Here is a 25,207-nt window from a genome sequence, read left to right as displayed (position 1 = left end):
TGTTGGTAAAGAGCGGGGTTGTGAGCCACTCGAGGAATGTCAGGGTTTAGATAAAAGGCAAGTGTTTGCTTGTGCGTGTGATAAGAGTTCTAGAGCAGGATGTGTGTGTTCATCGCTGCTCGTTTCTGGCTATTGTTAAATCAGATTGGGGTCTGCAGGTGAAGGAGACATGTTCAGGCCACCAGCTAAAAGTATAATGTTAGGGACAGTGTGGGTGATCACACATTGCAAGTAACACAATTTACACAATCAGAGCAGTTTTTCAAGAAACTGTTAGAGTAGTGCTTTATATATACACATATTTGGTATTTTGTAATGAGAATGAGATTATTATATTATATTTTTTTAACATTACATTATAGGAATGAGAATTGTGTTTATGAATGGTCATGAAAATGCAATGGTAGTCTTTAACAGTGGTCTTTAACTTCCTACAGTTCTTTTTTCCAGATTTTGACCGTATTAATGAGATTCACATATTCTTATAAAGATGACCAGTGATATCTGTGTGATTTATAGAGACGGTGATCGGTTCCTTCCTGTGTGTGAGAGATTGTTTCTCACTTTACACCGTTTCTGTTGCCTGCAGCGCATTCCTGGCTTTCTGGCCCTCATCTTCACACACACACACACACACACGAACATGCACTCACTCTCGCTCTCTCAAAAGAGCAGGCGACCCAGCAGGCTGGTGGTCTTAACCTCTGATCCCTTTAGGGTTCATGCTGGTTACACAGTGATTTTTGTTGTGTGTGTGTGTGTGTGTGTGTGGGAATCTTGTCCCTCGTGGATCAGGCCCTGTATGGATTCAAACAGGAATATATGAACAGCAGACACAATGTGACACTAATGCTGTAATGTTTGGACATGATGCTGCATTAGACAGACTCCGCCCCCTGTGCTTTGATTGACAGTTACAAGAAATCATCATATTGGTCCCTTACTTGACCTTCACATCAAGGTTTCTAGCGATTTTAAAGAAGTCTGTCAATGAGTGGCTAGTTTAAAAGGCCTGTAGTTAAGAGCGGACCCACGTGGAGGACTGTGTGGACTGGATGTAATTAAACAACGCAGAGAGAAAGACACTGAGCAGTATTACACAACTATCCATAACATTTAAAAGGATAGTTCACTAAAAAATAAACCTTGTGAAAAAAATGAGCATGTATGAGTCTCTGTTGAACGCAAAAGAGAATGTTCTTAGCCAAAGAAATGCTGATAGCCATCGACTTCTACCATATATTATTTCAAACAATGAAATTCAACCTATATTTGGTTAGCCAAATTCTTCAAAATATAATCTTGTAAAGAAATGATTACATGTTTACTATCTGTTTCTAGTATTGGACTAATCTAATTGCAATTAATAAATTAAGAATCAAAACCCATTTGCTTACTGAGGATTTGTCCCTGAATTGAATTGTACACAGTAGATGTAGCTATTTAATTCAGTTAAATTAACAGTTTTTTAGTTTGTGAAAGTGAAAGCAGTGTTTCTCATTCACACCATATTGCCTTCTTACTTACCTGCTTACCCCTCTCTTCTCTGTCGTTTTTCAGATGAACATGATGCCGTACAGAAAAAAACCTTCACCAAGTGGATCAACGCACAGTTCTCCAAGGTAAGAGCGAGCTTCTGCTTCGATGGCGGACCTCAGCTTCATCGATGGTGTGTTGTGAATATACTCCATGATGCTGAAGTGCTTGTTAGGGATCTCATACAGATTTCTGAAGGATGATGTGACCCTGAAGACTGGAGTTATGATGCTGGAAATTCACAGGAATAACTTGCATTATATATATTGACATAGAAAAACTTTTATTTTAAATTGTGTAAGTATCTTTAGCTTGTGATGCACGGATCAGGGTTTGGTTTCCTGCAGCGGTGTTTGGTGTCTGAGGTCACCGAGCTCTGCTCTCTCTCTCTCACTTTAATTACATCACTCTCTCACGCAGTTAATGCTAAAGAGAGCAAACAACGCTCACATTTGCATGTGAAGGAAAACACACACAGAACAGCTCATTAGTGTACGACGCAGTTGAGAGCAGTTAATGCACAATGATGGTGTTAATGCACAGTTTTAGATCGAGTGTAACTGTAGTACTGTGCAAGGGCACATCTAGACTGTGTGCCGCCTGTTTCAGAGCAAAACACACAGCTGCGACATCTCATTCACTGATGAAACCGCCAGTGCAACCCACCACAATAAAAACTACAGCAAAAAAAAAAAAGAGTAGGTAAAGACAAAAAAAAAATAAAAAATACAATTAGCGTTTAAATCTTAGCACTGCATTTTTTTTAAGCATGCTAGAAAATAATTGTATTTTATTCAATAGGTATTTTATTAGTTTAAAATATAAGCGTATTATCCTGTTTCTTTTAATTAAGTGCAATAGTACTATTATGACTATTGTTATTTCTGTTTTTTAATGGTTCACACTATGTGCAGTGTGAGCACCGAAGCAGATCTCCAGGTGTGTCTCATGAGGACCAGAGTGAAACACATCTGTGCACTGCACCCTGTGTGTGAGTGTGTGAGTGTGTGTGTGTGTGTGTGTGTGTGTGAGTGTGTGTGTGTGTGTGAGAGAGATCATTTACACGCTGCATGTGCTTGTGTCTTGGTAATATAGAGATAACTAGAAGTCAGTTCTTGGGTTGACTTCCCACTTTCACTTTCAAAACTTGATTCAGGGATTAGTTTGTCAAAAATGTTTCTACATGGCATTTCTAATACATTTATTGCTTTAAATATGCTATTATTCATAATAATATTACAGTAGTTGACATTTGAAGTGGGTAAAAAGCATTCATCAAAGTTGTCCTAAAACCAAAACAATATCTGTTCTTCTCTGTTTTGATCCACTTTAAATGTTGACTACTGTAATATAATTATCAAATAATAATTAGCATTTTTTTGTGATTTATTTGTTGTATATTTTAATTATATTAAAATCTAAAACGTGAAGGAACATGTAGTTGTTTATTACTATGTGATATATGATTATTTAGTAAAACAATGCTTTAATGTGTCTTTAACTTTACTGTTATGTGTTGTAGACGGGGAAGACGCCCATCAAAGACATGTTCTCTGACCTGAGAGACGGCAGAAAACTCCTGGATCTCCTGGAGGGGCTGACGGGAAACACACTGGTGCGTGCGTGTGTGTGTGTGCGTGCGTGTGTGTGTGTGTGTGTGTGATGGTTGGGAGGCTTTGAATAGCGAGTCGAGTGTAATGTGTCTGAATGGTATGTTATATTTAGCCTCAAACAAACACTGATTTAGAGTTACACACACACACAGAGGCCGTGGGCTTCGTCTTCATCACTCGTGATTAGTGTTTCATTCTCACAGTATCTCCTCGTGTCAGATGATGCTCTTCTGTAAAGTAGCACACCTCTGTTTTGATGGAGTGAATGTTATGGGATATCAGACTGTGAAACTGAATGATTATGGGACAGTATTTATATTATACTACTGTAAGGTAGGCCCAGATAATGATGATTTCGGTCATTCAGGTTTGAATAGTTTTTAAACTGACTGTTTCGAAATTGGATTCGGTCATGTGCTTTTTGTTCATTTAGTGAAATCGGTGTTGAAAAAAGTTATAATTTTAAATTGTTGCATCAAAAATTACAAATCAAATAGGAAACTAACTTTGGTTGACATGGTTCTTCTGATTGGGAGAAAAATCACTTTTAAGTAATATTTCAGCAAATACAATACACATCAAGATTTACATGAAATGTATTTGGAAAGGGGGGAAAGTTTGAGGTTAGTGCATTTTTTTATTTATTTTATTTATGGAGAGGAAATCTATATTTTTTAACAAGAATGTGCTAAATTGATCAAAAGTATAAAGACATTTGTAAAATATTTATTTTCCTAATAAATGCTTTTCTTTCAAAACAGCACACATGTTTGTATCATTGTAATAATCAGAAATGTTTCGGTATATTATACTGATTTCTGAAAGATCATGTGACACAAGACTGGAGTAATGAAGCCGAAAATCAGCTTTGATCACAGAAATAAATGACATTTTACAGTATATTCAGATTTAATATATACAGTTTAAATTGGTAATTTATTTATTTATTTAGAATGGTAATTTATTTTGCTCCTCACTATTCCAAGGCATTGGTGCATGTTCAGAAACACAGTAATACTCCAGCACTGTATGGCCTAACTCTCTCTCTCTCTCTCTCTCTCTCTCTCTCTCTGTCTCTCAGACCAAAGAGCGAGGCTCTACTCGAGTTCACTCCCTCAACAACGTCAACCGTGTGCTGCAGGTCCTTCATCAGAACAGCGTGAGTCTCTCTCTCTATCTTCCCATGTGTCCTTGCTTCTGGGGGACTCTCTGGGCTTCAGCTGCGGGAGAAAATTATTTTTATTTCTTGCCTTGTATCAGATGACAGACACTGCCTAGGGAACGTACAGCAAGGGCAGTCTAATTAAAACACTTTACAGTTCCTGTGTGTCTTTTAGGGACATTAGTGTGGAGTTTTGACGGCAAGGTCTCTACATTTCGACATGTCCCCTGTCTTCATGCTTTGATGGCCTAGGATCAGACAGCCCAAACATTTGTTTGCACATTTGGCATGTTCACTCATGTTCCAGATCATGGTCTTCATAATACCGTTTTGTTATTTAACTGAACAGTATTCACATAAACCCATAATAATATATGTCACATTTAGCTGTGCATTCAGTTTATCAGCTCTCTCAGCTGTTTGTTAATTTTTTTGCCAACAAATTTCTACAATAAAAACATAAATAATGTGTTAAACAATGAATTAATAAACAAACACATATACACACACACACATAAAAACAAACACAGACACATAAACACACAAAAACAAACACACACACACACACACACATAAACAAGCACTCAAACACACATAAACACACACTCAAACACTCACAAACAAACACTCAAACACACACTCAAACACACACAGACACATAAACACACACAAACAAACACTCAAACACACATAAACACAAATAAACAAACAAACACTCGAGCACACATAAACACACAAAAACAAACACTCACAAACACACATAAACACACAAACAAACACTCAAACACTTAAACACACATAAACAAACACTCAAACACACATAAACACACACAAACAAACACTCAAACACACATAAACACACACAAACAAACACTCAAACACACATAAACACACATAAACAAACACTCAAACACACATAAACACACACAAACAAACACTCAAACACACATAAACACACACAAACAAACACTCAAACACACATAAACAAACACTCAAACACACATAAACAAACACATAAACACACATAAACACACACTCAAACACACATAAACAAACACTCAAACACACATAAACAAACACTCAAACACACATAAACAAACACTCAAACACACATAAACACACATAAACAAACACATAAACACACATAAACAAACACATAAACACACAAACAAACACTCAAACACTTAAACACACATAAACAAACACTCAAACACACATAAACACACACAAACAAACACTCAAACACACATAAACACACACAAACAAACACTCAAACACACATAAACACACATAAACAAACACTCAAACACACATAAACACACACAAACAAACACTCAAACACACATAAACAAACACTCAAACACACATAAACAAACACATAAACACACATAAACAAACACATAAACACACATAAACACACACTCAAACACACATAAACAAACACTCAAACACACATAAACAAACACTCAAACACACATAAACACACATAAACAAACACATAAACACACATAAACAAACACATAAACACACAAACAAACACTCAAACACTTAAACACACATAAACAAACACTCAAACACACATAAACACACACAAACAAACACTCAAACACACATAAACACACATAAACAAACACTCAAACACACATAAACACACACAAACAAACACTCAAACACACATAAACACACACAAACAAACACTCAAACACACATAAACAAACACTCAAACACACATAAACAAACACATAAACACACACTCAAACACACATAAACAAACACTCAAACACACATAAACAAACACTCAAACACACATAAACACACATAAACAAACACATAAACACACATAAACACACATAAACAAACACATAAACACACATAAACACACATAAACAAACACATAAACACACATAAACAAACACATAAACACACATAAACAAACACTCAAACACACATAAACAAACACTCAAACACACATAAACAAACACTCAAACACACATAAACACACACAAACAAACACTCAAACACACATAAACACACATAAACAAACACTCAAACACACATAAACACACACAAACAAACACTCAAACACACATAAACACACACAAACAAACACTCAAACACACATAAACAAACACAAACAAACACTCAAACACACATAAACAAACACTCAAACACACATAAACAAACACATAAACACACATAAACACACACTCAAACACACATAAACAAACACTCAAACACACATAAACAAACACTCAAACACACATAAACACACATAAACAAACACATAAACACACATAAACACACATAAACAAACACATAAACACACAAACAAACACTCAAACACTTAAACACACATAAACAAACACTCAAACACACATAAACACACACAAACAAACACTCAAACACACATAAACACACATAAACAAACACTCAAACACACATAAACACACACAAACAAACACTCAAACACACATAAACACACACAAACAAACACTCAAACACACATAAACAAACACTCAAACACACATAAACAAACACATAAACACACATAAACACACACTCAAACACACATAAACAAACACTCAAACACACATAAACAAACACTCAAACACACATAAACACACATAAACAAACACATAAACACACATAAACACACATAAACAAACACATAAACACACATAAACAAACACATAAACACACATAAACACACATAAACAAACACATAAACACACATAAACAAACACTCAAACACACATAAACAAACACTCAAACACACATAAACACACATAAACACACATAAACAAACACATAAACACACACAAACAAACACTCAAACACACATAAACACACATAAACAAACACTCAAACACACATAAACACACACAAACAAACACTCAAACACACATAAACACACACAAACAAACACTCAAACACACATAAACAAACACTCAAACACACATAAACAAACACATAAACACACATAAACAAACACATAAACACACATAAACACACACTCAAACACACATAAACAAACACTCAAACACACATAAACAAACACTCAAACACACATAAACACACATAAACAAACACATAAACACACATAAACACACATAAACAAACACATAAACACACATAAACAAACACATAAACACACATAAACAAACACTCAAACACACATAAACAAACACTCAAACACACATAAACACACATAAACAAACACATAAACACACATAAACAAACACATAAACAAACACATAAACACACATAAACAAACACTCAAACACACATAAACAAACACACATAAACACACAAACACACATACACAAACACACAAAAACACTCAAACACACATACACACAAACACTCAAACACACATAAACAAACACACACAAATAAACACTCGAACACACACAAACAAACACTCGAACACACATAAACACACAGACAAACAAACACTCGAACACACAAAAACACACAAACAAACAAACTCACACACACAAACAAACACTTAAACACAAACACACAGACACATAAACACACATAAACAAACACTCAAACACACATAAACACACACAAACACATAAACACACACAAACAAACTCACACACTCAAACACACACACACAAACACACAAACAAACACTCAAACACACATAAACACAGAGACACATAAACACACAAACACACTCAAACAAACAAACAAACACAGACACATAAACACAAACAAACACACAAACAAACACTCAAACACACATAAACATAAACACACACAAGCAAACTCACACACTCAAACACACACACACAAACACACAAACAAACACTCAAACACACATAAACACAGAGACACATAAACACACACACTCAAACACAGACACAAACACACACAAACACACAAACAAACACACAAACACACATAAACACACACAGACACATAAACACAAAAACAAAACAATAACTAACAAAAACAAATAAACACACAAACACATCAAAACACACAAACAAACAAATACACACACACACACAGACACACACACACACACACACACACACACGGAGAGGTTAGTCACACATACACACACACACACACACATACTCAGGGGTGTTTTTATTAAAAAAAAATGTGTTCATCCCATAGGTGTAATGGTTTTTATACTGTACAAACTGTATATTCTATGGCCCTACACCAACCCTACACCTAACCCTAACCCTCACAGGAAACTTTGTGCATTTTTACTTTCTCAAAAAAACTCATTCTGTATGATTTATAAGCGTTTTGAAAAATGGGGACATGGGTTACGTCCTCATAAGTCACCATCTCCTTGTAATACCTGTGTCATACCCATGTTATTATACAGAGTTGTGTCCTGGTATGTCACAAAAACAAGAGCACACACACACACAGAGTTTGACAGCCCTACAACAAAAGAAAAGTATTGCAAACCCTGGGCATTATATGAATAACCCAAGGTTGGATGATGAATTGTCCTGGCTGATGTAAGTGTCTATCATTACTCTGTAATTAGCGGAGCGGTGGATGTTCACAGCACAGTTTCCTGTGTTTTAATGTCTCATCGCTCCTGGTCCAGATGTTTGCTGATCCTCCAGTAATCTCTCTTAAATGCAGACACACATTTAGTGACGCTGCTTTTGATTGATTACGCTCTTTGAATATTACGCTCTGATTATGTTGAGGTTGAGCTGGCTCTCTACTCGCAGTGAGTGACTCTAAGCAAACATGACAGCTTAAGTCTAACGCTTGAATGGTAAGTGTAGGTTTGGTTAATCTACACCTGTCAGATAGGCATGTTTACACAGAATCACACACATCACATCAGCCAGCGGCCCGTAATCCTCTCTCAATGCCTCTCTCTTTTCTCTGAGTCACTAATAGCAGTTTAGAAGCAACTGTGTGTTGATATATTCCATAGGGAAGCACACAACCACATTCAAGACGTGATCCCGTATGAAACAGTTACATTGAGTTTACTTGGAAATAATGTAGGTCAGACTCTGATCTATATTTAACTGTGGTTATGTTAGTCAGAAAGTCATTCAGAGGTGGAGAGAGTTATTACATACAATTTGAAAGATTAAGAAAATCATTTCTGGTAATGCTGTACAGTCCCATCATAACAATGAGCAATTCACTATCTTTACTGAACAAAGAAACTAAATTGTGTCTTTGTTAATGTTGGGCAATACAAATACAATGGTTTATTGTTAGTTCATGTTTTCTTGTGTCCATTGAATAATATTAACAGATGTACATTTTAATTTAAATAATATGTTAATAAATGCTGAAATTAACTGATATTAATAATAATTTTTCTTTTCAGTTAATTTTAATTAGTGTACTTAATAAGAAATTGAACCTTCCTGTAAAGTGTATTCTAGTATAAGATCATTTGTAATTTTTCTTGTATAATTATATTTTTTTTCTTTCTTGCCCAAATTAACATGCACTAATGAACTTTTACAGTAAACCAGAAACACTTAGTGATGATTTATTAATATATATATATATATATATATATATATATATATATATATATATATATGAATTAATCATTCATAAATATTTCTGGTTTATAAAATCTGGTATAATTTATTTTGTAGTATTTTTTAAATATGTCTTTTTTACGGTTTTGTTTATTTATGTTTCTTTCAGGTGGATCTGGTGAATATCGGCGGGACTGATATTGTGGATGGTAATCATAAGCTCACTCTAGGACTCATCTGGAGCATCATACTGCACTGGCAGGTCAGAAAACACACACATATGGGTTTTGCTACTTTTGAGGTTCTAATTTTAAAAGTGTATATGACAAAAACTGATTGTAAGGACATCTGATGTGCTTTTACTAGTAAAATCATGTCTAAAAAATGTATTGGCCAATACCGAATTTTGGTAAGCGTGACTTGCCGATACCGATTTTTGTTAATCCTAAATTTCCTTTCTAAAAACTATAATAACAGCACATACAAACAAAAATAAATTTTCCAATGCACTAAGAAGATTTTTTGCATTACCTCCTCACAAAATGGTCATCCATAAAATGCATTGCAGTTCTGTTGTAAGTAATCTTAAAAATGCATCTACTTTCAGAAACTTTTCTGCTTTGTCCTAGATACACACACATCTCCCTGACATGGCTAAAACACTAACTGTGTTACTGAAACCATGCCTCTTTTCTTTGTGTGAACATTTGGGCAGCATTATGCAAATATTTCCACATAGTGATGTAGAGACGTGGGGGCGTGTTTGAACGAGGCGTTTTAGAGGGACGTGGCAGAGTCTTAAATTTTATAAAGAATATCTCTTTGGATTTGAGACTTTAGTCTTTGCAACTTTACAGGTCTTATTCATGCACCAAGAGCTTGTAACACTCCAAAGAGAAAGAAAAATTTTTAAATGCATCATATGACCCCTTTAAATATGAAACAAAACCCAGTAGGTAGCAGCAAATGACTGTTTAAATGAGTGAGTCATTTAGTCATTCAACAGATTCATTCAAACGACTGATTCATTCACTAATGAGGCAAGTGACTTTCTTTATGAATGAGTCACTGAATCATTGACTCACTCAATTCATTCAAAACTGTGTATTTGTTCAGTAACAAACTCCGCTGTGTTGCTCAGAAACACAAAACAGGCCTGCTGTGGCTTTAACTGGAACTATTTACATCAGCGAAGTTGTCTATTGTGTCTAAAATAAAAGTCACTTAATTGTAACTTCTTGTTTATTGATCTACTTTAGTATAAAATCACATTAAAGTCATGTTGAAACATTTTAGTCTTGCGTACCTAAATCATATTATAAATGTATTTTATTTTTCCACCGCAGTATGCGTCCATAACTGTCTGTGTGTGCTGCTGCGCTCACTTGTTTTGATTTCTGCACAAGTATCTCATTCAGCCTCATCTGGCACGACATAAATACATTATCAGTCGCCGTAAGTTAGTCAAAACAATCATGTGGAAAACTGGCTAATTCTGGTCCCTGGCCGGCAATCGGTGCATCTCTAGTCTTTAATAATATAGTCTAACAATCCTTTGTGTGTTTTTGTGTGTGTGTGTGTAGGTCAAGGACGTCATGAAAGATGTGATGTCCAGTCTTCAGCAGACCAACAGTGAGAAGATTTTGCTGAGCTGGGTGAGAAACTGCACCCGCAACTATAACAACGTCAACGTGCTCAACTTCACCACAAGCTGGGCGGACGGCCTGGCCTTCAACGCCATCCTACACCACTTCAGGTGACACACACACACACACACACACACACACACACACTCACTCACTCGCAGTGCTGGCATGTTGAGGCTTCTGTCAGTGCTCTATCTAGGGAAAGGCTCTGGAGCTTATTGATTAGGTCAGAGGTCAAGAGAGTTTGTGTTCATAAGCTTTAGTTGGACCATGTCATCAGCCCACGGAAACACAAACACACACATTTATTTACTTAAATGTAACATCGGATGAAAAGGTAGAGGAAATCACAAAGCTGTTTGAAAGTTTAAAAGACTACCTTACAGTTTGCAGATGTATATTCATGTGGACCTGCTTGAATATCTTCTTCACATCACAAAGCAGAAATGTTGTTGTCAGTCCACATCAGTTCTTTTTCGAAACAGTCAAAACGGCTTTCTTTAATCAAAGTGACTACCTGAACTGAATCTGCTCATTGAATGCTGCTGATGTCAGCTCTCGCTGCATGTGTGAACAGTCTCTTAGACTCTTGTGGTGAATTGTGTTTCAGGCCTCATGGGTTCAGCTGGGAGGAAGTAGTTCATCTAACCCCAGTGGAGAGGCTGGACCATGCTTTCACATTCGCCAAAGATCAAGTCAACATTGAGAGACTCCTGGATCCAGAAGGTAAAGAAGCATTGTGACACTAGAAGTCCAGTCATTAGAGATGAGTTTACATTACAGCTGTAAAATGACGGTACTAATATTCTATCTCAACTTTCAAACATTAAGCCATTGGTGACTAATACAATTGAGAGCCTTTAAAGCTTGCTTTTTCTTTGACCGTTTCTCATTAAAAGTTTAAAAAATGTTTGCACATATTGCATTCCCAGACACATGTTATCATGGCAGATAATGAGCTGCTCATGTGTAAATTAACACAGAGCCGTGCTTCACTATAAAACATTCTGCCAATTAAACTGCAGCCTTCGCAATTTGATAATCACACTAGGCCACATTGCGAATTATTTTTATTATTATTACAGCCCTAATGGACAATTGTCTTTTTTTGTTCTTGACAATTATCTTCAGCTGATGTGATGTTGACCTTGTTTGGAGATCTTGTCAGTTTGTTGTTTACGCCTGAAGCAGGGAATCAAACCAATAAAACAATGTTAGGTAACACTTTATAATAACTGCATGCTATTAATCATTAGTTAAGCATTAGGAAACAGTTAATTCATCATTTATAAAGCATTAATAGAAATTTATAAGCTGTTTATAAATACAGATATAAATGCTTTATACCTGATTTAAAAGCATATCTATAACGTATTTAATAATTGTTTTTTCATACTTTATTAATGATCAATTTATCATTTCTAAATTAAGTATAGCATTATTTACACACCAGATATTAAGGAGTTGTCAGTGGTTCATAAGATCAATAAAAAATTGTAAGTAAATTATTAATAAACTATTTAAATGTGCATTCATACATCTTTTTATTCAGACATATAGTAATAATTACTTATAGTGTTAATAAATGGTTTATTAACATGTATTTCTACTGTAATTCAGGGTTAATTCAGGTAGTTATAAAACATACTATAGTTGTTAGTTAACTATTTTTGTGAGCTCATCTAAAGTGAGGACTATTTATGCCTTGTAAAGCTTTTACAAATGAAATTTAAAGGCTGTTAATATTTCTATGTTCTGTATCACTGTGTTGTGTTTGTTTCCGTTTTTTGTTTAGAAGATATCTGAGCCTTTAAATATCCTTTATAAATGCTTTACAAGGCATAACTAGTCCTCACTTTAGCAGTAACTGACCATTACTAAATTCTTTATAACTACCTGAATTTACTACATTTCTTGTGATCTTATGAATCACTGGCAACTCCTAAATAACTGTTTTGTAAATAATGCTATACTTCATTGAGAAATGATAAATTGATCATGAATAAAGTATGAAAATACAATTATTAAACACATTATAGATATGCTTTTAAATCAAGAATAAATCATTTATATCTGTATTTATAAACTGCTTATTACTGTCTATTAATGCTTTATAAATTATGAATTATCTGTTTACTAATGCTTAATTAATGATTAATAGTTTGCAGTTATTATAAATTGTTACCCAATTTCAGTCAACAAACCAGTGTTCAGCACATTCCAGAGCCCAGATCCTGAGACTAATCATCTGGACTTGATTGGATTACATGGCTTTTCCTGAACACAAGTTCACATGAGCCATAACTAATCAGAGTGGCCTCAGAGAGCAACTACACAAACACACAGCCATATTAATTCTCTCTTTCGCTCTCTCTCTCTCTCTCTCTCTCTCTCTCTCTCTCTCTCTCTCTCTCTCTCTCTCTCTCTCTCTCTCTCTCTGTCTCTCACTCTCTCAGATGTGGCGGTGCAGTTGCCGGATAAGAAGTCCATCATCATGTATGTGACCTCACTCTTTGCCGTGTTTCCCAATGACATCACGATAGATGACATCAGAGAGGTGGAGACACTTCCCAGACGCTATAAGGTGGAGCACGAGGATGGACGCGCTGTAAGTGCACTGGTCACCCCAGAAAACATCTGCTTTAGTTAGTTAACCGTCTAGGATTGGTGTTCCATTGTGTGACAAACGGTCATTATCCAAAACCTCAGCCCAGAACACAAGATCCAGGGAGCATGATTGGGTCCACATCTAGGGGGTGGAGATTGGTAGGTTTAGGGGTGGAGATGGGTGGATTTAGGGATCAGGGGGTGGAGATAGGTAGGTTAAGGTATATGTGAAATTGTAGGAGTTGGCCCATTGCCCCCCGGATCTTGTGTTCTGCAGTGAGTACCATCTCGACATTTTGGCCCTTCTGAAGATAGTTATAAGCTTCTCTTTTAGTGTGAAGCCATTTTTTTAAGGTTGTTTAATATAAAGGCCCATTTATAGCAAGAACAATAACTATGGCTGCGTTCACACAGCAGGCAAATGTGGCCCAAATCTTTTTTTTTTTGCTCTCATGTGACACAGATCTGTTTTTGTCATGATGGTGAACGGCACAAACCGCATGGAAACTGATCTTTTCAATTTCAATTGTGCCATTTCCACATGTGGTGCTAAATCCGACACAGGTCAGATGTTGTGAAATGTGACCGCAGTGTGAACAGTCATGTCCGAATTCATTTGAATTTTTACGTCGCTCTAGATCGATATTTGTCATAAATCCGTGCTGACGGGAGACACTTCAAAGGTTTTACATACCCAAAGTTATCAAGACAGTTGTGAAAGGTAGTCAGTGGAAGTACAGTGATGTGGCAACCTTTTGGTCTCTCTCTATTCGTGTCTGTGGTTTTGCGGATGAGGGTCAGTTCAAAACCATTATCTGTTCACACTGGAAATTTGAAATTGGCCACATTTAAAACAAACATTTTGAAAGAATTGAGCACCAAGGCTCGCAGTGTGAACGTAGTGAATTAGCATCCACATCAAAGCATGATTATGTTTGTTGTAAGTGCACTGCTGTTTTGTTGTCGTTCTCTTTAAATGCTGAAGCTCTTTAAAGTTGAGCGGATTCTGATCGGCTGTTAATGTTTCATTGTTCATCAGGTGGAAATAAATTGTTCTGGAAGTGATTTCAATGGTATTATTCCAATGTGCCGTTATCGTTTTAGTTTCTTTAGCTGCACTATTCTTGCCAAATTAGATTTGATTATTAAAGCTTACAGTTTTTGTTACCGTACTTGCTGTGAACGCCTGCCCTTAATACCATTTTCAGGATCTCATTTTCAGAATAGTCTTGTTTATGTGTATGATTAGCCGAAGAAGTTCTGTTGTTCCATGACTAAATGCCTGTTTACATCATGATGAATATTCGGTTTGGTTTCGGTTCAGACTAACTAATATTCGTATGACAACTGTCAGAATTTTATTTTTTACAGAAATGTTTTCTAATCTCTTTTATATTGCACTGCAAATAAAACTGGATAGCCAATAAGATTTGTGCTTTTGGTCACATGCCAAGAGCCACTACTGTAGTGTAAATCTGCATCTTGTTGGTGCTCATGAACGCTAAATGCATTACTGTGGGAAGAAGGGATGCTGCAGCATTCAGTTGTGCTGATAAATGATACCATCATTCATCACTGATGGCTGATAGACATCATGATGTTGCACCGGTATCGTGATGCCCAAACCCCCGCTGCCACTGTTTGAATAGTTTCACCATCACTTTCGGGATTCGCAATCGCACATATTCTGTTTATACTATGGAACGGCAGTACTTACCACACATTTTACAAGATCGTGTTCGTCTGTGGTACTAAGGATCTGCAAATCATTGACCATCGTCCTATCAGTTATCTCTAATTTGTGCCAGTACGTCATAAAAAGAAGGCGGCAGCAGTTCACTGTCAGGGATTTGTGTTGTCACACTGTGCCGCACGGCAGCATCACTTATCATATAGATTATATTGACTGATCCATATATAATAAATCTCTATTATAGATCAGTGCTTGTATAGTATTTTGTCGCGCTACGCCACTTGCAGGTGTTATGAATCGTTAGTTGTTTTCCTTCATAGGGATTCATGCTTTGGGCACACCTCGCCCAATACACCCCCCCCCCAACCCCTTTTACTGTAAATTTGAAGACATGGGTCAACCCTACAATCCCTGAAGCACCCCCTGGAGTGTAGCCCACAGAAAAACAGGGGTGCTGGGTGTGCAGTGTTAAAAATAAATGAATGAACGGTTTGAAACAAAATATTCATAACATTTATTTTTATTTATTTGTATATTCATTAAAATAGCCTAAGCATATAAAGACAAGAAGCAACGTTTAAACATGAGTTAAGTTGAATCAAATTGACTGTGAAAGTCGATATCAACTTATTAAACTGACTTAAAAAAATCATTGGTTGCCATGAATTTTTTTTATTATATTATTACCTGTAACATGTCTGTGCCGTACCTCTATTAAGAATTAACGTCCATTTCTACAGACATAACAAAGAGACTGCAGAGAAAGAGAGAGAGCGTGTAGCGATTATTTTGACCTTTAACGTTAGATCTTTCCTAATCTTGAAACTAAATTTAGTTTATTCAGTATTACTCTTTAGGATAAAAACACACAAACATTATCAGCAATGCTACAATGACAAAGTCACTTATTAAACACACAACTTTTATGAACGGGACGAATAAGGGTTTTGGATTTGAATGCTTATACCTCATTATATATGCTATACAATAAAATCACTTTTGCAGCTTGACCACCTCCCCCAAACCCCATTTTATTTCCCAATAAGGATTTAAATCCTGCTTTTATAATTTGAAAATTATTATTTTTTTATCTTCACATCATGAACGTATCAACTATGCCTTAAAATGCAGCCAACATAGTCATACATGTTAATAGTGTTCATTTAATATATTTATAAACAAATCAAAATAAAATTAGCTTTGTCTGTCAACAGAAAGCTAATGCTACCAGTCATGATGCTTGAGCACATTAGCATAAATCCTCTTATTACTGAAACTGTTAGTGTCTGAACAACCACAAACACCTTCATGCATCTGTCTAATGACTCTGTGTTTATAAACTCCAGCTAATAATGATGCTCTCATTGGCAGACGGGAAGTATGAGTTTTAACAGATGGCTTCAGCTGTTCAGTTTGTAATGAATGCTTATATTTAACACAGCCACTAGCTTATTCAGCTGACCGTGAACACCAGAGGAAATCATGACTTCATGCGGGCGTAGGTGCCTCTTTTCATCAAACATATACGAGTAGAGAACATGCATGATGGGATTTCTTGCTCACAGGATGCAAAAGAAAGCAATGGCAGTTAAAAGCGGGGTGTTTTCTGACGAGGAACTGCCGGTGGAAAATGGGCATCACACTTAAGCGGCAATAAATGACTCCCCTTCTACAGTTTCCTTTTCTCACTCACACACTCGCGCTCGCTCTCTCTCTCTTCCTCTCCGTCTTCTGCTTTCACTGGTAAGAGTGAGTCATACAGTTGTGCAGTGTATATATTGTGCTGTATCGTGCACACATGCAGTTAGAGATGGGTGGACTCTCATACTTTTCTTGCATAGGTGTAAAAAAGGGGCATGGTATTGGCATGTTTGTTTGGACATGTACCATGGTAATATCATGCTTTTATGTGCAGTTATTATGGTTATACCATAGTTAAACTTCAGCAATGTTAGAAGTATATTTACCTTGGAGTATTGCCATGTATTGCCCCAAAACATGGTAGCATCATGATACTGTACTTTCCATGCTTTTGTGTGATAAAACATTATCATGGTCAAAACCTGGTGGCAAAATTAGTCACATGATCTTTAACCTTTTGATCTGAAAAGCAGCCATACACATTCAACCATTCATATTATTCATATAGTTCTGATGACTTAAAATATATATATATTTTATATTTAAACAATATTATTATTATCATTCTCAAGTCATATTGATGTGTTATCACTTTTTGGTCATATTCTGCTGCCCGGAAAACAAGTTTTTTTTTAGTGGTCGACCGATAGACGTCGTAGTCAATAACAGCTCTGGCTAATACGGATAGAAGTCTGTTTTATTTACAACAATTGTATTTTTCCCCAAATGGCGCAGCCCCTGTTTTGCTCTGTATATGTTTCATTGTATTTTCTGAACTGCAAACGTAAATATGAAGGGCTCTTGAGAGCAGCTGCACCTGTGCATGAAAACGAATGCCTGTCTGACAGGTTTCAGTTCTGAACCTTTACTGTCTTTAATAACCACGAGCTGCTCCTCTGGCCACTGGAACTGGATTGACTGCAGGTCTCTAAAGTCATCTGTTGCGTTAGAATGAATGATGATTGATTGTTCTCCCTCCAAAGGCCTTTAATGTCAACCCTAACAACAGGCTTTAACATGACTATTTTCATAATCTTGCACACCCTTTTTTGCTAATGGCGAATTTTGACATGAGTCTGTCTGGAATGATACTTTAGGGGATTCACACCTGCAGGTGAATGTGGTTCTCTCTTTCTTAAGGTTGCAGCGTGTGTTCCTGATTTGTGGAGTCAGATCCAGAGTTGTTCAGATCTTCGTGATCCTGCGCGGTGGTTAGGGTTAGTGTTGAGACTACTGTATATGTAGGGCTGATGTAGGCATCTGCTGGGGCGCTGTGGGACATTTGGGTGGTTCTGCATCTGTCAGACCACAAATATTTCAGTGCTGCTTATTCCAGCTTTGCTCACCGCCCTCCAAACACACACTGTTTCACAGTCAAACTGAAAGAAGAGCGCTTTTTCCAGCATGTGGGGTGGAGCTGGGAATTCCAGCCGAATATTTTCATCAGATGACCTTTTCCTCCAGATGAGGGCTGTTCTCTGTGCATTTATTCAAGGAACAAAGCTTTGTTTGAGGACAGAGATTAAATGTCCTTTCTTTGTGAGAGCTCTGTTAAGATGAGCTTTTCCTTGTTCGGCTGACATCCAGTCTTTTGAAATGGTGATTATCCTTTACACTAAACATGTTATATTCAGTCTCATGTCTGTTGAGATCTCCAAACAGCCCTATATTAAAATAGTTGATGATTATTTAAGTTGCTGTTTTTGAAGATTTTTTTCCCCTCTTACTAACAGAGACGTACCAAAAAGTCAACCACATATTTTCTGTTAATGGCCGAATTGTGTCTGTTCTGACAATGTTTTTTTTTTCACTGGTGATACCATATCTTTATTTGACCCTCTTTCTCTAGAGCTCTCTATTCTAATTATATTCTTTAAAAAAAAGCTGTCATGTCAATGGCTTTATTTTTGTACTTGTACTAGGGTAATACCATGTTTTTAAACTTGTAGAATAGCAGTACTGTATTTTTTGGTGGTACTGTAATTTTTTTTGGTTATACAGTGTTCTTGACATCTAACATCTATCATTATAATGACACGCTTTTTAAAGTTGCATCATTATAATACCATTTTGTATGACTTATGATGGAAATACCATGTTTTTTTTAGATCTGGTACCATGGTAATACCATGTTCTTGTCATCTCTCGTGACTGCCATGATTCTTGTACTTGAACCATGGTAAAACCATCTTTTTTGACTTGTATGATAGAAATATCTTTTTTTGTGGATCTGGTACCATGGTAATACCATGTTTTTGATGGCTATGGCAATGCAGGTGTTTTTTATTTATTTAATTTTTTACTTGCACCATGGTACCATACCACGTTTTTTTTTTTTTTTTTTTTTTTTTTTTTTTATTATATATGGCAGTAGAATGCCTTTTTTAATTAAATGTTATTTTTAATATATATATATAATAGCATGCTCTTGACATCTATCATGACACTGTAATGGACTATTTTTTTTTTTTATGGCACCATGGTAATACAAGGATTAGTTTTATTTTTTTCACTTATAGCATGGTAATAGCATATCATGGCAATGGCATGTATTTTGTACATGCACTATGGTCAAGCTATGTTTTTAGGATACATTACTATGGTAGTTGAATGTTTTTGGCAGTGCCTGATGTAGTTCATGTCATACTCCCCAGGGCAGAGTTCCCTTTGTATTCAAGTTATCAGTCATAAGCTTTCTTTTGTCATTATTATCATCTCTCTTTTGATGCACTTTGAACAGTTTTCCCAGAGTTCTCGGGTGTGGTGCTGTTTGGTTCCCTGATGTAAGTATTCAGATCAGACAGGTTCATTTACCTGATTCTGTCTCTTTTATGAAACAGCACAATGGTGTTCACGCCATGAAGAAAAACCTGCTTCTATTTCCATCAGACTCTCACAATTAGCGGTCGATTAGTGTTTCTCTCTTCTCAATGAGCTGTGACATTTCCGTCATGGGCGTGCTGAGGAATGTAGGTCGCCGGGTTTAGAAAAGCTGTCAGTTTTTAAGGCGTGGGACATAAACATCTGAGAATGTGAGAGATGTCTGATGTTAGCCGGTGTTCGTCAGCTGAGCACACGTACCAGCGGCGGTATTGTCTACGTCTGAAGGTCTGCTGATAGTTCCTGCAGCTCTTCTTGTTCTGAGTGTGCGGCTCAGAGCCTGGTAAATTTGTCCATAAGCCGTTTTCCTGTGGGTCTTTGAAAAGAAAGGAATAGTGTCTTAACAAGTAAAATGCTGGGCCAGCTCACAACAGACGCACAGTTAATCTCAGTAGACACGTCCAGGTCACAAAGTCAAGACACACCTGAAAAAGGATTTCAGTTTGTACATGGATGCTGTGACTTACATTGAATCAGACTGAAATCACTGGTTCTTTAGTCTCCTTCACGTCCCTTTGAGAATTCGTTAGTGTGATGTTCAGCATCCTTTACAACACACCATTGATGTCTCTTCACCTGCCACAATATTGGCGTTTTGAACATAAATGCTGATATGTTTAATTTGTTTCCTAAAACACACAAAAACACAGCTGTGTAAATGAGATTTTACATGTGGGAAAGTTGGCACATTCACAGCACTTAACATTTTCTATAACAGTATACTGGGATGAGCCGTGAACTAAAGCGCTGTGTGTTTCTGTGCAGGGTTTGGCTGCAGAGACGGAGGAGGTGAGCAGCACACGGCCAGAGACGCCCAGCACACTGACGGAGGCGGACATGGAGGTCAGTCTGGACACGTATCAGATGACGCTGGAAGAGGTGCTCACCTGGCTGCTGTCGGCTGAAGACACGCTGCACATGCAGGACGACGTGTCTGACGACGTGGAGGAGGTCAAAGACCAGTTCCACACACATGAGGTATATGTGACACACAATATCACTTCATAAACCTTGTAAGCATTTAGTTCATAATCTCTTGTTTTTTTGAATTACTCAGGAAGCTATAACATAACAATAAACCATTACTATTAATAATAGATGGGTAACAATGAATAACAAACTTTGATGGTGGCTTGACAAAGCTTTGTTTGAAAGTTCAAAATAACTTTGAAATGCTTGAAGTTTGGTGATTTTACTAAATTCTGAAGTCAGTAAAATGTTATCATTGTCTGCCACACAGCTAAAATGTTTAAATAAGCTGCGAACATGATTTAACATTCTGTTAACATGTTTTATCATTTTGCTAGAATGAATCATCATGTTGCTAGCACATTTTAGCATGTTTCTAGCATGATTTAGCATATTTTGATGTTTCTAGCATGTTTTTTTAGCCTGATTTAACGTTTTATCATGTTTCAAGCATGATTTAACATGTTTTCACATTTTATGCTTGTTTTAGCATGTCGTTAATATGATTAAGCATATTTTGACATATTTCTAGCATGTTTTCTTGCATGTTTCTAGCATGTTTTAGCATAATTTAACATGCTTCTTTCATAGTTAAGCATGTTTAACATATTTCTAGCATGTTTTGACATGTTGCTAGCATGGTTAGCACCAGGGATGTAGTGGAGGCTAAACGCACCTAAACGCCATTTACGCACCTCCCAAAATTCAGAAATATCGTTTACCCACCTCCAAAGTGCGTTTATCCTCCTCTAAATAGCCTACAGTTCCTATGACATTTTAAGTTAAGCTTATGTCGTTTTAGTTTCATATTGTTCATTATTAGTTTAATAGGTTGTTTGTTGTTAAAGATGAAGTCTTTCATATTGCGTTGCAACTTGTCAGTGTTGACCAATTGCTCGCGGTGTTGCCAGTAGTAGTGGGAAGTTCGGATCATTTTACTGACTCGGATCTTTGAGTCTCGTTTAGCAAAATGAATTTCAAAAATGGATATCTGGCAATTAATAATAATAATAATAACACAACATAACGTTATTTTGAAAAGAAACCATCACTCAAACAGCAGCCATTCATCTAATCTCTGGTTTATTTGTGTGCGTATACATACAATATCCACGATCCGCCATGGCTATAGTTCAATGGTGCGCACATTTGAAGAGATAATAATTTTATGACATGTTTGTAAAATATTTCGTCATACAGAATAACATTTCTATTCATTTTACACTGATTTATGTGATCTGAAGAGCTAAAACAGCTAACAGAGCTAGCGATTACTCTCCTCTTATTGATTCGCGTCAGCTATGACATCAGTGCAGGATCATTAGTTTGTAAAGCTGTCAATCGTCTCACGTGAACCACGTGACCAAAAGGGTGTCCTTCTGCAATGAAGCTGTCTGTGTCATTGATTAAATATATGAAAGACAAACGTAAAAAAATATTTGATTCCCGCTTGTTAAATGTGAATATGTTCTAGTCTCTTCTCTCCTCTGTTACAGTCAACTGAATATCTTTGAGTTGTGGACAAAACGAGACATTTGAGGACCATTCCTGGGCTTTTGGGGAAACACTGATCCACATTTTTCTGACATATTATAGACCAAACAACTAACCGATTAATTTAGAAAATATTCAACAGATTAATCGACTATGAAAATAAACCAAAATCCCTAATCATTACGTACAAGTGCATTGCATTGGAACCCCAGGATATAAACCTCCCTCTCTATTCCTCTTTAAAAAAAATTGTTCTCTCTGTTTTGTCATTTAGTAAACTGCCAGGATACACATACTCTGGTGGGCAGTGGCCCACCTTACCGTAACCACGAGGTGGTCACCCATAATTTATAGTTTACCCACCTCTTTTTTTTACCACTACACCTCTGGTTAGCACATAGCTAGAATAAATTAACATGTTACTAACATGATTTAGCACATCGTCCCTGAATATCCGTTAAGCTTTACTAGTGTTTGGCAACTTAAAGACACTTCAAGTCTTTCACAAATACAAAGGTTTGACCACCTCAATGAAAGTTTTTATTTCGATCATCGGGTTTATGAAAACTGTAAGTCAGATCAGTCTGAATGTCTGACCTGAGTTTTGGTGGCTATAACTTGAAAACTTTAAGAGGAGATACAGACTAAATTTAGTCTCACATGAAGAAGAAGCTTAATTAGGATTTCATTGTTACTAACAAAATTCCTCAAACCATGAAACTTCCCATTTCTGACCCGAGGACTTTAAGTGTTAGCATGTCCCGTGTTGAGATGCTCCATGTTCCCGTCCTGTTGGAGAACATGCTCTGAACATGCCAGGTATGTGAGGAATTCTGTGAGGCAGAGAGACAGCAGAGCCGGGCACATAAACTCGCTCCTGAGCAATGGATCCAGAGCAGGAGGGCCAGGTTTATATTCCTGTCAGAAAGTGAAGGCTAATGTGAGGCGCTGACGCAGAAACAAAAGCAAGGCAAATGCAGGAAAGCTCTGGAGATCCTCTGAGCACTGGGCTTTTCCTGAAGCTTGAACCTGTTTGTCTTTGCACTCTGGTTAAAAACATCAGAGATTTAGATAATGTTCAAATGGTTTGTTACGTCATTTTTTTTTTTTTTTTTTGATTGTTTCAAGAGTAGATCATAAGACACCGTGTGAATGAGCGACACATTTTCTCTATAAAAGTCTCACTATATGAAGACATCGTCTCCAGAGCTGCTCTGAGAGTCACTGCACCAGCATTTCACTGGTTCATTTGAGCAAAACATTTTCTGAATCTGATCTTCACGGAAAACCACCCAAATAAAAGTTTGGTTTAACTTGAAGAAATTATGGCAGAAATATTTTAGCATTGTTTGAATTTTATCAGTAAACCTTTAAACCGTAAACATTTTTGACAAAATAAAAATGAAAATACAATGATGTGTTGTAAAAGAATTGTGTATTTTCATTTTAATACATTTTAATAGACTAATTACATAAAAAATATTAAATTTTATTTTATTTGATATTTTTTATAGATATAAATTTATAGTAAATCACAAAACACAGTATCATGATTTCAAAGGGACCAATTTTTGTTAAAGCTGTAATAAATTAATACATTTCAGTAGGGTAGGTGTAAGTTCGGTACGTACCTCGGTTTTAATGTCATGGTTCGGTATGGTTTCGGTTTAGCAAGAAAACAAAAAAACAAAACAAAAAAAAACTAAATTCAATTACAATTAAAGTTTTCCTAGGGATAAAATTCTACCTAAGCTCCTGCTGTAAACTACAAGGGGCCCTTTCACATTACTATAAGATTACAATAAACAACAGAGCCCAAACTTAAATTCAGCTTTAATTTTAATAAGTTTAATCCTTAAAAAATGTACAAATTTGTTCAGTAAACATGCATAAAATGTAGATTTTCGGTACAAATAAATGTACTGTTTCACCCCTAATATTCAATAAAATTCATTCTTATTTAAACCATTAATACAGAATATACAAAAAGTTAAAACAGAAAACAGAAATGTAGAAAAATTAAACAGATATTTTATAAGACATTGGATAAAGTTATGCCGTAAATGAAATTCAACATAGATTAATAAATGCTGTAAAATTAAATATATTTACAGTTTATACTTTAAGCATTTATTAATGTCAACACATTTTATTATAAAATAAAAAAACAGTTTCCATGTTTCTTTGACAAAAATAAAACCCTACAGTAAGTATGATGAACTGTATGACTTGAGGAAATAATTATTTTAAAATGCAATATGCTGTGATAAACCATCCAACGGTGCAGCTGCTTATTACATGACTACTTATCAAATATAAATAAATGCATAAATAATATTAAGCTGTTATGGTTCTTTATTATATAAGAAAACTTTCCTTCTCTCGCAATCACTACAAATACATAGTCTCTAAGACGTCTGTGAAGATGGTTTGTAGTCATGCTGGTGACTGATGTGTGGTTCTGCCTC

The 25,207-nt window shown here is 36.1% G+C and overlaps 1 protein-coding gene across 8 annotated transcripts in view; it reads left to right on the top strand.

Moving 5' to 3' along the window:
• Positions 1-25,207, top strand: part of utrn (utrophin) — a 194,496-nt gene that overhangs the window by 20,797 nt on the left and 148,492 nt on the right. For all 8 annotated transcript variants that reach the window (XM_026199164.1, XM_026199166.1, XM_026199167.1 and 5 more), the window contains 8 exons: positions 1,561-1,622; positions 3,059-3,151; positions 4,231-4,308; positions 9,979-10,071; positions 11,393-11,565; positions 12,066-12,181; positions 13,912-14,063; positions 21,042-21,254. In XM_026199164.1, coding sequence (XP_026054949.1) covers positions 1,561-1,622; positions 3,059-3,151; positions 4,231-4,308; positions 9,979-10,071; positions 11,393-11,565; positions 12,066-12,181; positions 13,912-14,063; positions 21,042-21,254 — 980 coding nt within the window. The remainder of the gene's footprint in view (positions 1-1,560; positions 1,623-3,058; positions 3,152-4,230; positions 4,309-9,978; positions 10,072-11,392; positions 11,566-12,065; positions 12,182-13,911; positions 14,064-21,041; positions 21,255-25,207) is intronic.

Source organism: Carassius auratus, chromosome 23, assembly GCF_003368295.1.
Source record: "Carassius auratus strain Wakin chromosome 23, ASM336829v1, whole genome shotgun sequence".
In the NCBI taxonomy this organism is placed as follows: Eukaryota; Metazoa; Chordata; class Actinopteri; order Cypriniformes; family Cyprinidae; genus Carassius; species Carassius auratus.
The sequence above is the reverse complement of the archived record's forward strand: the minus strand, read 5'-3'. Positions and strand labels throughout refer to the sequence as shown.